This window comes from Pieris rapae, chromosome 10 (assembly GCF_905147795.1).
Source record: "Pieris rapae chromosome 10, ilPieRapa1.1, whole genome shotgun sequence".
In the NCBI taxonomy this organism is placed as follows: domain Eukaryota; kingdom Metazoa; phylum Arthropoda; class Insecta; order Lepidoptera; family Pieridae; genus Pieris; species Pieris rapae.
Window position 1 is genome coordinate 1,143,618 of NC_059518.1, and position 18,434 is coordinate 1,162,051.

The 18,434-nt window shown below is 33.6% G+C and overlaps 2 protein-coding genes across 2 annotated transcripts in view; both read right to left on the reverse strand.

Annotated features, from left to right (window-relative positions):
- Positions 1-1,638: 1,638 nt before the first annotated feature.
- LOC110998138 (ubiquitin carboxyl-terminal hydrolase-like) lies at positions 1,639-2,476 on the reverse strand. The gene has a single exon (XM_022266615.2). It carries the CDS (start codon positions 2,419-2,421, stop codon positions 1,741-1,743), a length of 681 nt encoding a protein of 226 aa, XP_022122307.1. The 5' UTR covers positions 2,422-2,476; the 3' UTR covers positions 1,639-1,740.
- A 1,917-nt stretch (positions 2,477-4,393) lies between these two features.
- LOC110997491 (dedicator of cytokinesis protein 4) overlaps positions 4,394-18,434 on the reverse strand; it is a 60,258-nt gene continuing 46,217 nt past the window's right edge. Inside the window, exons 21-35 of the mRNA XM_022265671.2 lie at positions 18,027-18,255; positions 17,072-17,228; positions 16,488-16,601; positions 16,023-16,151; positions 15,236-15,430; positions 14,616-14,757; positions 13,930-14,090; positions 13,203-13,310; positions 12,556-12,869; positions 11,978-12,067; positions 11,199-11,298; positions 10,383-10,555; positions 9,760-9,851; positions 9,016-9,153; positions 4,394-8,706 (exon numbers count right to left, since the gene is read on the reverse strand). Coding sequence (XP_022121363.2) covers positions 8,540-8,706; positions 9,016-9,153; positions 9,760-9,851; positions 10,383-10,555; positions 11,199-11,298; positions 11,978-12,067; positions 12,556-12,869; positions 13,203-13,310; positions 13,930-14,090; positions 14,616-14,757; positions 15,236-15,430; positions 16,023-16,151; positions 16,488-16,601; positions 17,072-17,228; positions 18,027-18,255 — 2,309 coding nt within the window. The 3' untranslated portion in view covers positions 4,394-8,539. The remainder of the gene's footprint in view (positions 8,707-9,015; positions 9,154-9,759; positions 9,852-10,382; positions 10,556-11,198; positions 11,299-11,977; positions 12,068-12,555; positions 12,870-13,202; positions 13,311-13,929; positions 14,091-14,615; positions 14,758-15,235; positions 15,431-16,022; positions 16,152-16,487; positions 16,602-17,071; positions 17,229-18,026; positions 18,256-18,434) is intronic.

An 18,434-nucleotide genomic window follows, 5' to 3' on the forward strand; every position in this document is an offset into this window, starting at 1 on the left:
AAGCTGTATAGTTTTTATAATAAGTGACATATAAAAGATGATCATTCTAGATTTTTTTTAAATACATAGACTTTAAAACTGTTTTGGAAAAAAAATCTATTAATGATTATTTGCGTGAAACATTATAATTAATATTAATTTGATAGTGCAATAATATACTTATATAATGTGATATTTTATCATTACAAATATTGTAAAAGACGTTTAATGATATGACTAATACTGTATGTTACTTCTATATAAACTTAGTTTTAAAACAAATCAGCACGCCATTGTGTGTGGCAGAATATACTAACTTTAGATTATACCACCATAACATTTTTGTACCATATTCTTGCAAATAACTTTCTATTAATATATGTATTTTACTAAGATTTAGGATTCTGGCACTTAATAGAGATATAAGTACTGTAATAATCTTTACATAATAAAACATTATTTAAAATGAATATCAGTTACAAGAAAGGAATTTTGATTGGGAAATACCAATATGATGCATGCATCGATCATTTGTGTAGGGCGAATGTAAAATGTCATCAAACCGTCCCGTCCTCGTCGCACAAGCATCACTTATCAAAACAATACAAATCGGGGGTTGTTATTGATAACGATCACGAGCCTCTAAAACTATTTTTTGTCCGTTGACATCGCGCTAATAATACTCATGAGAAAAATGCGCTGGGCCGCTGTCGTCCTCCTTTTGTTTTTAATTTCTACCTCAGTGGCACCGATTTAATTGGGCTCAACTCGGGCCAGCGCACCTCCGTATTTCACCTCGGCTCGCTTCATTTGAATATTTAAAGCATTTCGGGTCTCTCTTATTATTTTATTTGTACAAATACAATATTTACGTATATATTTTAGGGTCGTCGTCATTTATTTGGTGACGTGAATTACCGATGTCGCGTCCTTCCCAGTATCGGCATAGTTACGTGGTGAATTCTCTCGCGTTCCATTTAAAAGTGTTTTTTTTTCTTTTTGTAAACGTCGCAGGCGCAGACGCGTGGCTTTCGTTGTTTTCTCGCCAGGTTTATCTTGGACAAGATTGCTCGTTTTTAAATGAAGTTATATCTTCCCGATGGAACATCGGCCATGGGAGGCGAGGCGAATTTTTAATTAGTTTCCGAAGATGTGGTATTTCATGGGAGGAATGCAGCAACTGTGTTCAATGCTCGCCGATTCCTTAATTGAGATGTGAAGTCACCAAGGAAGGTTGTCGAATGTGCAATTTATATCTTTTTCTTACGTAGAGAAGTAATTTTTGCGATTGTTTGAAGCTCGAAGTTCGAATAATGCGAAAAGTGCGAACCCTATTTTAACCCTAAGGAAATATTCTTAAATTCTTGCTATAAATAATAGAGATAACATGTAGTAAATATTAATTAATAGTGCAATGAAACAATCACTCCGATTGTAAAATATAGGTAAGTTTCCGAAAAATCCAAATAAAATATTAAATCGCTTTAATTTCTGTCAAAATCTACACATAATATAGCGGTTTGTGTTTCGTTTAACATGTTCTGAAATACACGATGCTTGAAGTATTATAATAATAATAATAATACACAAAGTTATATTATTATTTTATACTTAGTCGTAACATCCAATTAAGGTCCCTTAATACACCTACTACTACCATTACATAATCAGTATCATCAAATTTAGGCTATGTATTTCTAAATCCAACCCAATAATTATGTCAAATCTTTATTAATCAGACCAAAAATATAAAATAAATGTTTAATTAGTAGAAACTAAAGCAACGACATTAAACCCTATGTTTTCAGGTTCACGTGCAATAAACTCGCGGCAGATTTTCGCCGCGTCTTCCAAGAATGTCTCCGATGTAGTCGTTCCGTGTTCAATAGGCAATGCCTTCCTACCGTCTAGTTCAAATAGCTTTCCATCCTTTTGTATGAACGTCACAAAATGGTGGCTCGGCTCGCCATCTTCATATTCTTCGTTACCGCCACTTACCAAGTCTTTATAAGCATCAAGGAGAGCGGCAGAATTTTCCAGCAATGCTCCTTTGGCCGCTGCATCTAGTCCTTCGGCGTCACTCAAATATTTCTTCAAGGGCCCTTCTTCAATATCAATAGATTGCACATTGTTAGCAATGCTGTGTACCAAAGCGATTGTACCACAAACATTACTGAGGACTTGTTTCAAATGGAAAACATCTTTTGGTGCTTCATGACCCTTACTAAGTAGTTCGGTTTCTTGGCGAGATCGGTGTTCTTCATAGTTCTCTGATAATGGAAACAGTAGTAACACGGCTAACACAGGGCGAGGGACCCATTGCAATGCATCATTTTCTAATCCCAGCACATCAACCATTTTCCATTTATCTGACACGCCCAGTTTATAAAGGTACTTGTTCATAACTTCAGGATTCGATTCCATGGGCAAAGCGACCGCCATTCTGCTTTTTCAATGAAAATCGGCAAATATTTTACTCAATACAATCAATATAATACACGATTGTCAATTTTGATAGGTGGTTTGTTTTTTAGAATAAAATGTGTAAACCTCTTTAGTGATAAGAGAATAAAAATGCTAACTTTATAGTTATTTATCTTCTAATATATAAAATGATCGTGTCACAATGTACCATACTACTCCGAAACGGCTCGACTGATTATTATGATTTTTTTATGCAAATCGAATCGGCTTCAAAGATAAGGGGTGTCCACCACAAAATATATTTTTTTAGACAACAATTTATGTTTTTTTTTATGAAACAGCATACAGAAGACATACAACCCTTAATATTCTTCTACCCTCTACGATCGACCCTTAGCTCTTATTTTTTAGTTAAGAACTTCTAACTTGACTTCTGACGTTTATATAGGCAGAAAAACTTTAAAAAAAATTACTCCGGAAAACCAAACAGTCTCTGGGGTAGCATAGCAAAATATTCCATGTTGGTATGTTCTAAAAAGGAAGGCTAGCTATGAAGGAGAAACGAAGCTAGTGTTATATGTATCTCAAATTTAATATTAGCCTCTTTTATTTTCAAGAAAATACTATCATAAACTTCGAGAGGTGTAGTAATGTTGAAAGCCTCTTGTTGCATAGATATAGCTCTCCCCTAACATTAAGATGTCAAATTTTGTCAAACACATGTATCCATTAAGAGCAACAGGGGCGTGGCTATCATGAATTTAAGGTTACATACGAGGTGATTAGATTAGACGATTTAAAGTGTTATTTTAATATACTTTTTTTAGAATAACCTTACATTGAAGTCGTTTTTAGTTATTTAATGAGTGAATCTGACTTCTGTAAGGAAAAACAATTGTTTTTTTGAAGAAAAATCTTTGAAAATTCATCCAAAATAGCCTTTAAATATAAACTACAAAAATATTTCTAGACGTTTACATATATTTCATTTCATAATTATCAATAGATGCCATCTCTAGTTCTAATATCTTCGAATATATCTGAGGATAGAATCCTCGTATCGAAGAAGGTATTGTGCTAACTACTAATTAAACCGAAGAGCTATTATTATTTCTTTATTCTGTCGATTAGAGACATGACATCGGCCGACGGGCCGAGTAGGCCCAATTTATACAATCATTTTCATCACTTACAAATTTATAAGGGTAACATAATCCTTTGTTTAGTAAGTTATATTTTATAATATTTATTTAGAAAATGACACGAGTGTGTAATAAAACAGTTGTAGACATAACGAGTTAAAACTTCAACTAAACTTGCCTGGCGATGAGCACTTATTATTATTATTAAAACTATATTATCCATACAACAAATGCTTAGTTACATTCACATTAGATTTATACTGTCAAATTCTCGTCTATATATATCTCAATTCTGCATACAAATCATCGCTGAGTAATTTACACTTAATGTAAATAATAATCTCTGAAGCCGGAACTTATTTCCAAAACTGAAATAGATCATACTCATACACAATGTTAATACTCGGAACAAACTCAGGCTGCAATTTCCCCATACTAGACAATCTAAAAGTAGTAATTATTTTTTTTACTTTAATAAAATCCCAGAGGCTCTTTTATTTCTGCCTTTTACTAAATTTAAGAAATGAATTAAAGAAAAGCTGTTTAAAAAGGCTAACTATAAAGTTAGCTATTATGTAGTTCATTAAAGGGCCTGGGACTAGTGCTAGGCAGGCTTCTTCTAATCAATTTGCTATATTAGTTTTAAAATAACGTGTTGTTTGATGGTTTGCTATTTTAAAAGAGTACCGAGAGTTTTTCACGCCGGCTTTTTTTAAATTGAATGAAAAAAATGAAAATTGAAGTGGAATAAGTGATATATGTATCTTATGTTCCATAATCCATAACATATTTCTTATTTTAAAACCATCAAACTTTATGTATAAACCCAAAGAAATAAAAAAACAACATAATCGTCTAAATATTTATTTCGCTCAAATGCATACAATTTGGAAATGGTATATAATTGCAACACTACACATTCTAACCTCTAACACTTTGTACTGATTTGCTTTCACATATGTTGCCAGAAGTAAAAAGCTTAAATTATAATAATACATATATTCCTAAAAACATGATAACTCCCAGCTGTCATTTTAAATATAAATACATGGCGGCGCGATACTTTTTGTTTTTTATTGGAAACTTTATTGAGAGAAATCATAGGATATGCCTACATAAATAAACATTAATTTCTCCTGGCAACATTAATAGCCATCCACGAATGTCTTAGCAATTCTGTCCCGGTACAAAAGCCGTTAACACAACCGGGACTTCGCAAATGTGAGCGACGACATCGATTAAATCTTATACCTTACAAAAATAGCCGAAGAAATATTTGGTTATATTAAATTACATTAAAACGCTATAACTACTGAGAAATCGTAACAATCCCCTTACTTATAAACATGTTCTGATGATAACCTGTATTCCAATACATTAAGTGTCAAAACTTTAGTGTCAAGAGCTGTCAAATCTTTTGACAGCTCTTGAGATTTGACTGTGTGTTTGACATTGTCTTAAAAGATCAAAAGTGCAAGAACACTTTAACAGAAAAAAATAATTTATAATATAATGTAAAAGTAAAAGGTTTTTTTTTAATTCCCGTTTCTGTAGAACAAAAGGCAAATAGGCAGGACGCTCATCTGATGTGTGATACCGTTTAAGGACACTCTCAGTGCCTGTGCGTTGCTGGCCTTCTAAAATCTTATCGAAGTTATGGACAAATGTTTAAAACGTCCTTTATAGACCTTAGACCCAATGTGGTCTATATCTACACCTAGGGGTCTATGACAACCTGCAAGGGGTCTACGTCAGCGAAAAAAAATTTGGGGGTCCATGAAATGAAAAGGGGGTCCACGATAGTGGATCTCAACACATACACTGATAGTAAGTATTTACTTACATCATACTGTCTTATAATATCAAAACATATACATTATTTGTAAAAGTACCCATGAAGTTAAAAACATATTTTGAATAGTTTCAATTTAAATTCAATTAATAAAAGTATAAATTAACATGTGTTTTTACTTTATATTTTTAACACTAAACTTCACTACAGTTAGAAATTTACAGGAAATCAATATGAGGTAAGTAGGGGTCTACCCAACACGGAAAAACATGGCAAGGGGTCTACGACACAAAAAAGTTTGGGGAACTCTGACTTAGACATTTCAATCTAATTTCAAGAGCCAACATCAGTCATACAAAATTTTTTTTGGAATAAAGTCTAAAATTGATTGCGTCTTGATATGTATTGGAAAACGCACCACAATGCAAAATGTTTTATAAGTAAGGGATGTAAAATAATGTTATTAAAACTATGCAATAATATCAGTCGATTGCCACATCTTCGGTAACTTCAGTGTACTGACGTGAGTTAAGACATTATTTGAAGTGGAAATTATAATTAACTCAGCAGAAGAGATTCTCTTCCTAAAATGAGTTCAAGACACGGACTGCAAAAGAAATTATATGAAAGTTCTGCGCGTAGCCTGTTGTAACATGTTTCTTATCTCTATTAAAAAAAGCTCTTCAATACAGTAAGTCTAACACAAATAATGTCTCAAACCCACGTTTCAACATGTAACTACAGTACGTTAAAACTTAATTACATATACATGAAATATTAAACATTAAAATTTACCAAAAATTGTTCGTTGGAAAGTTAGATTATCTAAAAATAGATGTACTAAAAAAATATCACCTGGTTGTTGGAAAGACATTGTGTGTAATATTTTGAAACTTTTGTTAGGAAGAAATGTCTTGTACATATCAAACTGATATCTATCTCATGATGGTCAAAAGTGTTCTTGAAAAGTATTTAGATTGTATTTATTGTGAAAACAAAAGCCTATCGTTTGATTTTCATTGGTCAGCCTCTCGACCAATCATAGACAAGCGACTCGATACGTTCATTTAGACCAATTACAATTAAGTGATCGTTTTTGTGTAAGATTTTAATAACTTTGGAGTTGAACACCATTGATTTTTAAACCATTCTTAATTGTGTACATACACACAGATAAAATGTTCTTTGGCTTAGAACGATGGCTTAAAAACACTCGTTCATAAGTCAATATAATTCAAGTTTGTAATCGTTTTATATACTAAGAATCCTTGAAATGAAAGTTACAAAATACAAAACTGTTTCAGGAAGTGTAGTTGGAAGTTTTATAGGAATCAGAGTACAATTTTAGAAAATCTTTCATAATACAAAATCCATCAGTAAAAATACACTGTCTCTTTCCGTTACATTTGTGACAGAAAGACACAAAACAGCGTATTTAGATTTGTTTATTAATTAACAGTTAGTTCTTATGTATTAATTATGGCTCTTACATATTCTAAATCCACTAAATATGTACTATCAGCAAATATAACACACATAAGTATTTGTGGAAGAATTTCAAATCTTTTTAGCTGTGTTTATAAAAAAAAACTATAGTCTCATAAGAATAATTTAACTAAATCACGTGTCGTTAGAACGAACTGCAAGTTGAAAATAATGTACTTAAATTTCCAAAATATTTCTCGCATACAATATGTTCGACTTTTTTTGACTTTGCTGATAGTACTAGTCTTAAAGCTAAAAAATTAAATACTGAATAATAAATTCATAGAGGGATTTTGTTGAAGAGATCTAAATTCAAAGCCGAATTCAAAAGGAGTTATATCTTACGTTTATTTTTTGGACATTATAGATAATACAAATCTCAAAAATGCATTATTCAATTGCATTTAAAAAATTCAAAAACTTATTTTACTAATGAAAAATAATTCCATACGCCAAAGTCCTCATAGTTTATAATATGGAATATTTTTTAGAGAATCTTTTCCTGATCATCGTCGCGATTATTAATAAAACAAATACAAGATAAAATTTAAATAATCAGTGTCAATTAAATCACAAATACATTTGTAAAAAAAATCCAAAAATGTACAAACATCATAAAATTTAACAGCCATCAAAAATATAATTCATTTGGCAGACTAAAACCATATTATATTCGTAAATTCATAGAAAAACAGGATTATAAAATAATTAGTTTAGAAACATTATAATTTAAATAGTATTGTATTTTGAAACGCCTGACACAAAAATTATATCAAATGTGTGCGTGCTCATAAAAGATATATGAACCAGAATCGAGCGAAACTTCAGCCATTAATTATTATTTTCTATAAAATGGTCTGGGCCTAAGATTTCTGTATCCTTCATGATCATTTGTCAATCTGATAGGCATGCAGGTGATCAGCCACCTGTGCCTGACAAATGCCATCGAATTTTTGGGTCTAAGGCAGGCTCGTTTCCTCACGATGTTTTCCGATCAAGCGAATGTTTTAACATAGGCAGAAAGTCTATTGGTGCAGAGGATCGATCCTATGGCCTCAGGGATAACAATCGCATTATTAAGCAAATGCTCTTAATTATCGCTGTAGCTTAAAAAATAATTACATATTTAATATTGGCTGTTATATTAACCTAAATCTACTAATTTTGTGCAAAACTAAACATTCTAGTAATATTAAATAAATTTGTATTGATTTCATACTATATCACTTAAATAAAAATTAATAAAAAATATACTTTATCTGATCATATAAACAAATTATAAGTTGTTTTTAAATTGCATTTGTATGGCACTAATATCTATTAACTGCTGACTTCATATTTAAATATATCCAACATGTTCGAGACTGGTAAAACATAATATACAAAAATATTAATCATTATTTAAATATATAACTTCACATGTAGATAAGAAAAATATGACTTACAAAAAAACATCACAATGATTCCGGCTTAAAAATATTTTTGTGTAAGTTATTCCAAATTTTGGCAAGTATGGATCTTTTTACGCATTATTTTAATTTGTTATTTTATTATTATACATATATATTTAATTGATTTCATATAAAGTTTTGCTAAGTAGTAACAAAAAGCTGTCAAAATGATCAAAATACATGTCAAAAAATGTCTTTTATAAATATACGTACGTCATTTAACGAATACATACGTGAAAATAAACCTTGGAATATTTGGTAAAAGTTTAGCAATGAGACTCGCCATTTTCATGATGCCCCGAATCGAAACTGCTGAGGTGTCCCAAACCCTTCGGAGGTATAGGCGGAGGAGTCTCACCTTCGTCAACCCGTAAAGGCTCCGACATCATCGAAATGATCTCTTCGTACCGCAGAGATTCCACTAGATCAAGATCTGAAAATGTTAAAACGTTATTAAGAATTAGTGTCAAACTTTTGATCTAGATACTCGCACACGCTAAATTGGCCTTTAAAAATTTAATCAAGTCAGTGATCTATAACTTCTAGGCAGTTGATTAAATAGTTTAATGGCCTAACAATTTTTTGCATACATCGTGGGCAGCAAATTAACAAAGTATAAAGGAATCTTAAATGGCGTCTAAATTTATCTTGAACACTGATTATTACTAAGATCGATCGAAAGATAATCAGAATATTTTTTGCATACATAAGCCAAGGTGATAAAATTATAATAAATACGAACCATTATGTCTGTGCTCGTCCGCATTGGTATACGCGTGCGCGTCTACGCTGACGCCTGAGTCGCGTTCGTCCGTGGCTCCGGTGCTTCGCGCTGCTCGTCTCGGCACTGCGGGAGCTTCGCCCCACGATTTCTTTTCACCTATAAAAAATTAAGAGAAATAATTCAGCGCTTGTGATCGGTGTCAGTATTTTCATAATCGAAACTGGGCTAAACTTATAATTAGTTTAGCCCAGTTTCGATTATGTATATTCGAGTAAATAGTGATTAGGAAACATATAATTTATATATATTATAATTATTTACTATTCTTTAAAATATACAATATTTATATATTAACAAACAATTACACTAAAAATATAGGCAACGATGGAATATTTGTTATTTACAAAAAAAACCTACAAAACTAATAGTTGTCTCAATATAAACATGTTGTGGAATTGTATAAATATCCTAGGAAATATATATAATTACGAAGCTACATATTTAGGAAATGTGCACAATTCTTAGGAATTGTATGTAATTCCAATATAGTATTAGGAAATGTACAAAAATAACCTAACCTAACCAAACCTATCTACTAGCGAGGTCGCCTGAGAGATAAAACAAAACCCTCCCCTCTCTCCGCTATATTCATACCCATTGATATTTAAAAAAATTACATTTCCGGTAACATAAGTATATACATAATTAAAATGTAATGACCTTATTTTACGTATATTCATTAATAACTAAAAAAATACATACCTGATACTCTAGGAGGTAAAGGAGGAGCGTCATGTTCGGTCCAAGACGCACGGCTGTGTCTACGCGTTTCCACTTCTTCTTCGACTGGATCTCTGTTCATACAATAATCCATCGAGGCAAATTAATATGAGAAAATAATAATAATCTAATACTATAGGGGTTTTGACTTTTTTAATGGGCAAGGTATTTTTTTTTCTAAGATACGAGAAATTTCTAAGAAGAAAAACCGAATTTCATATTTTATCATAAAATGCCTATTTTATTTTATGACAGTTTCTACGTAAATACTGACGCTACAACGTTTTCACATCTGGTCCTCAGATTTCTGTATCTGTTTCATGATCATTTTGTCAATATGATAGGCAAGTATGTGATCAACCACCTGTGCCTGACACACGTATTTTTGTGTCTAAGGCAGGCTGGTTCCAACACGATGTTTTCCTTCACCGTTTAAGCGAATGTTAAATACGCAATAGAAACACATCCGTGGATCGAACCTACGACCTCAGAGATGATAGCACGCTTAAGCTACAAGGCCAAACCAGCGATTTTTATTAAATTATGATTTTCGATACACACTTATAATATTCGCAAACTAGAGTTGAGTTTTATTAATACTTTACCGATATATCTTATCAGGTCGCGTGGGACTCCGTGGGTCACTTTTAGGCCTGCAAGGAAGAGGCGGCGCCGACTTGACCATGCTGCTGACGTCATCGCACTCCCGGCCGTCATTGGCTGGTAGACTACTGGACATTATACTGCCCTGCTGATCCAGGGAGTCGTCGATCGAGTACTGGAAATCATATCTCTTCATGAGAAATACATGGTGCAGCTTCTAACAAACGTTGTGAGAAAAAAAGTTGGCGATTAAAAAGAGTGGCGGAGAGTTTATTGCCAATTTTTCTCTTCCGTTCTTCCCTTGATTTGAGAACTGGCAGTAAATATAAAATTATAAGTTTTTAATCTATATTTCTTTTTTAACTTTGAATAAATATTACTAAATCATGATGTTTTGATGTTTTCTGTGATAAGGAATACATACAAAATTAAAAACATATGTAATATACAATTATAAGATGTTCATTGAGTTGTCAAATATTATTTCAATAAAATTAGTACTGAATAAAAGTGCTTAATAATAAAAAACGTATGTATGTGCAAAGAAAAGTAAAATCATACATTCAAACTCAAAAAAACTTTATTCTTATGGGTAACCTAAATTCATCTAAATTAGCACTTACTACCAGTTCGTAAGTCAAGGGCATAGAGCAAGAAGAAATGGCAAGAAACTCTCCGCCACTCTTTTTAATCGCCAGTTCAAATTTTATATGAAAATTTTTAAGGAAACCTAAAATAAATTTAACTGAAGTAACAAGGATATTATTAGCCTCCAAGGCGGAACGTAGTTTAGCCATGTCAGCTAGGTTAATACTTACAATGGGTTTGTTATAGAAATGGGCGTCATCGTAATATCCATCATTCTGTTGTATACTGTGAGATCGCTTGTCCAATGCCGGGACAGGGGGCAATGGGGTGCTGGAACAAATTCATCTCAAATATAATGACGAGTTTCTGCTTGAAACGGGAGCCTGTCAAGTATTACGTCACGCAATTTTTGGAGATTCACCCCCTCCTCCCCGCGCCGTACCGATTTCTGTACCCAATCGTAAAACGTTTCGTTGCCACCCAGTGACTAATTAAACCTAAAAGTTGCCATTTATGTGGTGTAAAGTATCGGAAAGTCGAAAATAACGCATAATTCAATCCCCGCGCAGCATCGTAACGTTTACCCCAAACACCCCCGCTCCCCCTTCCCCAAAATTCGTTACGTAATACTTGAACTTGAAAATGATTTGATATTTTTAGAGACTCCGACTTCAGCCTAGGAAAAATACAAGGTATTGTTTGAGTATATTACGTGTCCTTACATATGAAATTGGCGTTTTGTCGTACTTTGACCTCAAAGTCTCCTCTTTGCTTAGGAATTTGAAACTACTTTTGATCCTCCTATCCAAAATGCCAATTTTATATGTAATCTAACATTTGTAAGGATGAAATTTTTGATAAAAACAGCGCGTAAAATGTAAACAGGTAGGATTAGGACTGGGACATATATAAATATATATTTTTGAATTTTTGTTTTAAATCGTTTTAAACTTGTTTTTCTAAATATCCATAATCCAATAGAAAATATTTTAAAATCTAGTGTACTTACTTGACAATACTCTCCGATAGCTGCCTTCTAGCGCGCGCCAATCCCGGCCCAAGATTTTGACGAAGCTGGGTAAAACGCTCGACCAAACGTCTAAATAGGAAAAATAAAAGTCAAGAACATTGTAGACCATTTCATATTTTTGGACAACATTTCAAGAAGCTTAAATTTTACTTTATTTACTTAATTTACCAGATGCGGATATGGCTGTGTAATTCAGTAAGTAGTCACTCGTACTAGGATCTGCCCGATTATAAAGTTGGTGTTTCTGAGTAATTGCGCTTTTTTTTGAAGAAGTATTGGACTAGTGGCTTTATCGTGAGACTCATCCCAGAGGTATATCTCCGGTTGTGCACCAATGGATTTTCTGTCGTAAGCAAGTAACATTAGCTCGAACATTGAATTATCGTGAGGAAACCGGCTTGACTTCGACTGCAAAAGTCAACAGTGTGAACCAAGCACAGGTGGCTGATCACCTACTTGCCAAAACTACTAAAGTAACTAAAATGAAATAACCAACTTTTTTTTAAAAAACAATCTAAGGACACTGGCCAACTTAATTGGCCAGAAACTATACTCACCTATGCAACGGCTTAACTTCTTCTGGCGCCAACCGTCCATGCAGAGCTAGAGCCGCTTCCACAACGGCCAATTGGGAAGAAACCAGCCTCCTCAGCTTTGCAGCAGCCGTTGCCTCCCTGGCTGAGGCATTTCTTCCGAATTCCGCGGTCAGGAACGCTTGCTCGTACTTCGTTATCCCGCCTTGAACGTTAGCGTCGATGGTTCCTTGCAGACGCATTGTGAATGGGTTTATGTTTCGCGTCGGATCGGCCGTGTATTGAGATATGAGATTTCGCAGTTCCCGTTCAGTTGCTTCCATTGTTTCACACGCAAACTATAAGTTCATATAATGGTAATATTAGAAATAAATCCAGAGTGCCAGACGAATACAGAACGAAGAATAATCGTAAAGCCAAAAAAAAATCGTTATGCCAAAAAAAAAATCGTAAAGCCAAGAAGAAAAATCGTAAAGCCAAGAAGAAAAATCGTAAAGCCAAGAAGAAAAATTGTAAGGCAATAATATTCTTCCGTCACCAAATACAATTAAATTTAAAATTGATATTTTTTTTAAATAATACTTAATCTAGTTTATTATCAATTATGTTTATTGTATTATTTTTAAATTTACATCAATATAAATAATATGATATGACATGATAAAAATTACCTCAACTGGTGGTATTTCTTCGACGGATCTGGTGACAACTTCCGACCACCTCAAAATATTTGGTAATGTATTTTCTGTTACCAAAGTCGTGCGTTCTATCCATAAACTCTGTAAAAAAATTCGCTATTAAATCTTTAAACAGAGTCAAATTTTATTTAACGACATTCATGTACGATACGTTAAATGCGAAATTTTATAGAGAAATATAAATTCCTTTTTTAAGACTTTTACTTTTACCTCTAACTTCTTGTCTCAATCCAGCCACTGGCCAAAAGATTCAGTCATTTGATTCTTCTAGTATTACATTTACTGCCAGTTCTCAAATCAAGGGCGTAGAACGGAAGAGAAGACTATCAATAAACTCTCCGCCTTTCTTTTTTTCAGTTCGAGAGAGAGTAGTCTTTAAAATATATTTTTGGACCACAAAGGTTAAAGGACTCATTTTGCGCATTTAGACTCTCACTAGGTTCGTTATTTGGACAACAAAATTAGGACAACCATGCTACAACAAACAAATTGACGTACAAACCAAAATATCAAAACGGCAGCGTTCCTAGACGCGAACACAATCACGGAAATCAAATACAATAATAAGAATAAACATTATTTTAATTTCCATAATTCTGACATCATCACTAAATAAATATTTTTATATATAGAGTTTATATGAAGATTTATGTAAGATAACATATAACTATCATATAATATATTTATACTTAAGATATACCTTAAACTCGTTGTCTTTATCGATGGGCGGTTTCTGCAAAGGCCGATCGCAAAGGAACGTATCGACGTCGTTGAACGCGTAGAACCGCTTCACTTGCTCAGGCGCATTCGTTGGACACGAGTGGATCGACGCGACTGGCTTCACGTTACATATTTGGATATCTGTAACCATATATTTTCTTTATTTCAGTCGCGCTCATCATTTCTGAAGGTCTGTCTTCAGCAACTTTTGTGCCTCCATCCCGCCAATTACAATAAGTTTCAGGGAAATGCCTATTTAGCGACCGCTTAAATCAACATATCCACTCTTTAGGAAAGAATAAAGAAGGCAATGTTGGAATATCTTGCCTTCTTCTTCACTGTTCTCTCAAACGATCATGCAAATCGTATAAGCCGGCAACGCACTCGTGAGCCCACTGACTCAGAGTCTCCATGGACTTCGATATCATTTAACATCAGATAAGCATCCTGCCTATTTGCCCCCTTTTCTATATGTATCCTCAATCACAACGAATAAGCAAATCTCCAGGGTGCTTCTAGACGATCATACTTTGACAGGGGATGACGATATTAGGTTCATATGATTAAACTTCATATAAAATATAGCAGACAACTTTTAAAACTTGTATATTTTATGGAAATCGAAAAAAGCATCATAAACTATTAAACGTATAATAAATCACATACACTGTCCATCTGCCGCTATGACGGACTCGTCCGGCGGCGTGTTCCTCATCAGGATGTGAGCGGACACGTATTCCGCTTGGAGACGCTGCGTAAACGCACCGATGCGCTCGTACTCGTAGCCGCGGTACACGAATTGCTTGTTCTGAAATATTAAATAAAAATATATATTTTTATGTACGTACGTTACGTTGAATGAGAACGTAATATTTAAAAGGTTTTAATAATCATATTTCTATATTTCTCTGCCTGTCCTTACTCCTTTCAGAGTGGCAAAGATTTAATCATCATGACGAGCCTCCCCAATAGATTTTAGATAATCCCACCACCTTGAACCATTGATACCCATAGACTGTTACCTCAGGTCTCTTGGTGCAGACATCTCGTACTCATTTATAAAGTCACTGTTTGTGTTATGTACATCTGAAGAGCTATCAGATTTTTATGTCTTGCCCTGCCACATATTCAGTTAGTGGAGCTTATACATACACAACATTCAAATTTAAACACACATTTCACAGTCAACTGGCTGGAAAGCTGTACAATTTGTTTCAGAATTTTTAGAGTTATCTATTCTTTGAAGATATTTTTGCTATCTTACCAATATTTCATTGTAAACTTACCCTGACAAACAGCGGACATCCCTTTCCATAGAACCCGACTCTGAAGTACTCAGGCTCTGGTCTGAGTTCATTTAACACCGAGTCCAAGAATGTTGCATGCGTCCTCAAGCATTGAGCCAATCGGGCGTAATCACACAATTTGGACTCGTATAGTGTTGCCAGCTCCCGAAGTAGCGGTAGACCTTTTTCCCAACACTGAAAAAAACATAAATTCAGCGATTCATTGGTTTCAAAAATCAATTAATATAAAATATGGAGTTTGATGATGGCCAATCCGACGATTTGACGGTTAATCTTCTAAATTCTGTGAAGCCTCATTCAAAATCATAATATCAAAAAAATTATTTAAATTAATTCTAACTTTACTAATGATTACCAGTTTGCGAGTGAAGGGCGTAGATCAGGCAAGAACAACTAGCAAGAAACTCCGCCACTCTTTTTAATCGCCTAGTTTTGAGTAATAAAAATTGTTTGAACTGGAGCAAATCAATTCCAAGGATTAAGATCATTTAAATATTCGTCAAGAGTGTTTTATCTTTTGGAGCCTAGTTGACGTACGTTGACTAGTTCTGTTTCGGGTATTAAACTGGTGAAACCACCATTTGTTTTAAAGTCGTTTATATTTTTTTTTACATAGTGTCACGTTTAATTTCTTAAACTTATTCCGTATGGACTTCCTTGGGGAATTTATTAAATCATTGTGTCGCAAGTATTAAAAATTAATTTATTCTATATTTACTTTACATAGAAGAAATGGCAAGAACATCGACAGTACTTTAAACCTTACCTTTCCCCTGTCAAAGTATTGCAACACTTGATTGTATAGCGCCTCCTTCCTCTTCCACTCTGGAGTTTCCGGGTGCTCCGAGTCCACTCCTATCTGGTCACTGTCCCAGCTCAAGGTTTCTGCGTATAGCTGCGGAGTTTCAATGTAAAATCTTTGAAAATAAATTATTTATAATTTTACACACACACACACACACACACATACATTTAATATATTTCACAGCTATTTTAAAGGTAATTGTAGCAAATTTTAAAATACAATTATACCTAAAATGCGATAAGCTGTATAAATATCAGTTAAAAGCCAAATAAATTTTAACTTAATATTGAAATAAAAAATGAACCAACAATATAGCCACTAAAATACACCATAAAACAATAATAGCCCTTGGGGAGGGCAAAGGGGCATAAAATTAATCTACAGTTCTCAGAAACTAGAGAGTACATAGCTGAAGGAATTTTTTACCAGCAGCGTACAACCGGCTTCAACAAAGTTGTCCGAAGCGATGTGAAGATCGTGCAGTTTGTAGACGTAGCGAAGGTACATCTCCTTGCGATCTATTTCGTTCTTGTAGAAATTCTGAAAACCAAAGTATCTAATTGAAATCATCTCATTGTAATTAATGTATTATTTTGAACAGTTATTAAAAAAAAATACAAATCAAGAATTTAAACCAGTCAATAATCGTAGTTATAAAATATCAGATATTAAGTATTGTCTTTTAATAACATAACTTTTACACATTTACAGAAAAACACTTTTTTAACGGATTAAATATGCTGTGATACTTTTTTGACATTCAACACCTTTGTCTTCAGTCACCGTGACCACGCACGCTGTAAAACACGTGAAATGTCGGTTAAATTTAAAATTATATTTAAAGTATTATACGTTTACAATAATACATAACTTTAATCCGTTAAAAAAGTTTCTCTTTATATCTGATCTTTTCACAATTAAAAACGAATAAAAAATTGTTACGTACTTGAAAAACACAATATCCACCTAGAATTGTTTAAGTTAAATTTAAAGTGCTTAGCAGCCCTCACCAGCAAATTAACAGTAGCCGACATCCTCTTGTCCCTATGCTCCGCGCCCTGCATCACGGCTCGGTAATCCAGCAGACGCTCCAAAAGCCTGGTCACGCAGCCCACGAAGGCGGCACCTGCCTCGCGCCAGCCTTCCGTCGACACTCGCTCCATGAGACTAACATTCAATAAATTTATTTTAAATATCTCTCCAGATTATTTCTATTTATATATTCCTATATATGCCCCATGCATATGGAATTTGATTCGAATTAATCTCGATATGTCTAGTCGTCTTATAATGTGTAAAGACTTTGTTTACTTCAAATATCCATAACTTACAAATTTTCTGTTTCATCATAATGAAGAATTTTTGGGAAATTTAGAAAATGATTGTTTTTTGCTATTCAGAATACAATTTTTTTGTACAAAAATGGTTTAAGGCAGCAGGAAAACTAATTCTTTAATACAATGCAAAGCTCTAAACACTGCAAAATAATGAATTCATCTTCAAATAATACAATACAATATGAGAACTGTTAAGCAACTTAAGCGACAACATAATCCAAAGATTTTTGATCTACCCTCAAATTGCAACTGTTTTTCACTTTTTATTCCCCCCAAAATTCTAACAGTAAAACTACTTGTAAGTACTTACACCGAGCTCAAGTGTTCCCTGTGGCGGCGTCAACAAATATAAATTTCATGAAATTAGCTAAAAATGTAATCTACCTTACAATTACAATTTTAAGTCCACACACAATTTCCAATTCAAAAAATCAAAATTCAAAATCATTAATTCATATAGTGTACACTTATGAAAGTAAAAATAAGAAACATATTAAATGCTTCTAATTTTAGACTTACTGCAAGTTCTCAAAACGTACGTAATGTAGAACGGAAGAATAGAACTGGCAATATTTTATTGAAAGTACAATAAAAATATTAATTTAATTTTTCCTCAATTTCTACTTACACGGTATCAAACAAGCGTCGATAATGATCATCTGCCTTATTGTCGGCGACCAACGAGTCCAATTTATCGACCAGGGCCGCTTCGGTGCGTCTCGCGGATCCGGTGGCGGCCCTTTCGGCTGCCATCAAGGCGACTAAAGCGCCTAACGCCGCTCTCCGAAGTTCTCCCACTAGCGTTATTTCCAGTAAGGCACCAACCGCCGCGCCAATTAGTTGGAGTTGTGCGGCTCCTAGAAATAATATTTAAGATCAGAATTAGTAAATAAAAGTTGTAACGAATATGGCGATGGAAAAATTAATTTAGAAGAAACTCAATTGGATTATTTATTTATTGTATACATAATTAGAAAGAAGTTGGTGTGGTGGAAACACAAACTGGACACAGTTTTTTGTCCACTAGGATGTCAAA

Coding starts and splice junctions, on each gene's coding strand:
- LOC110998138 (XM_022266615.2), bottom strand. CDS start 2,421: ATGGCGGTCGCTTTGCCCATGGAATCGAATCCTGAAGTTATGAACAAG.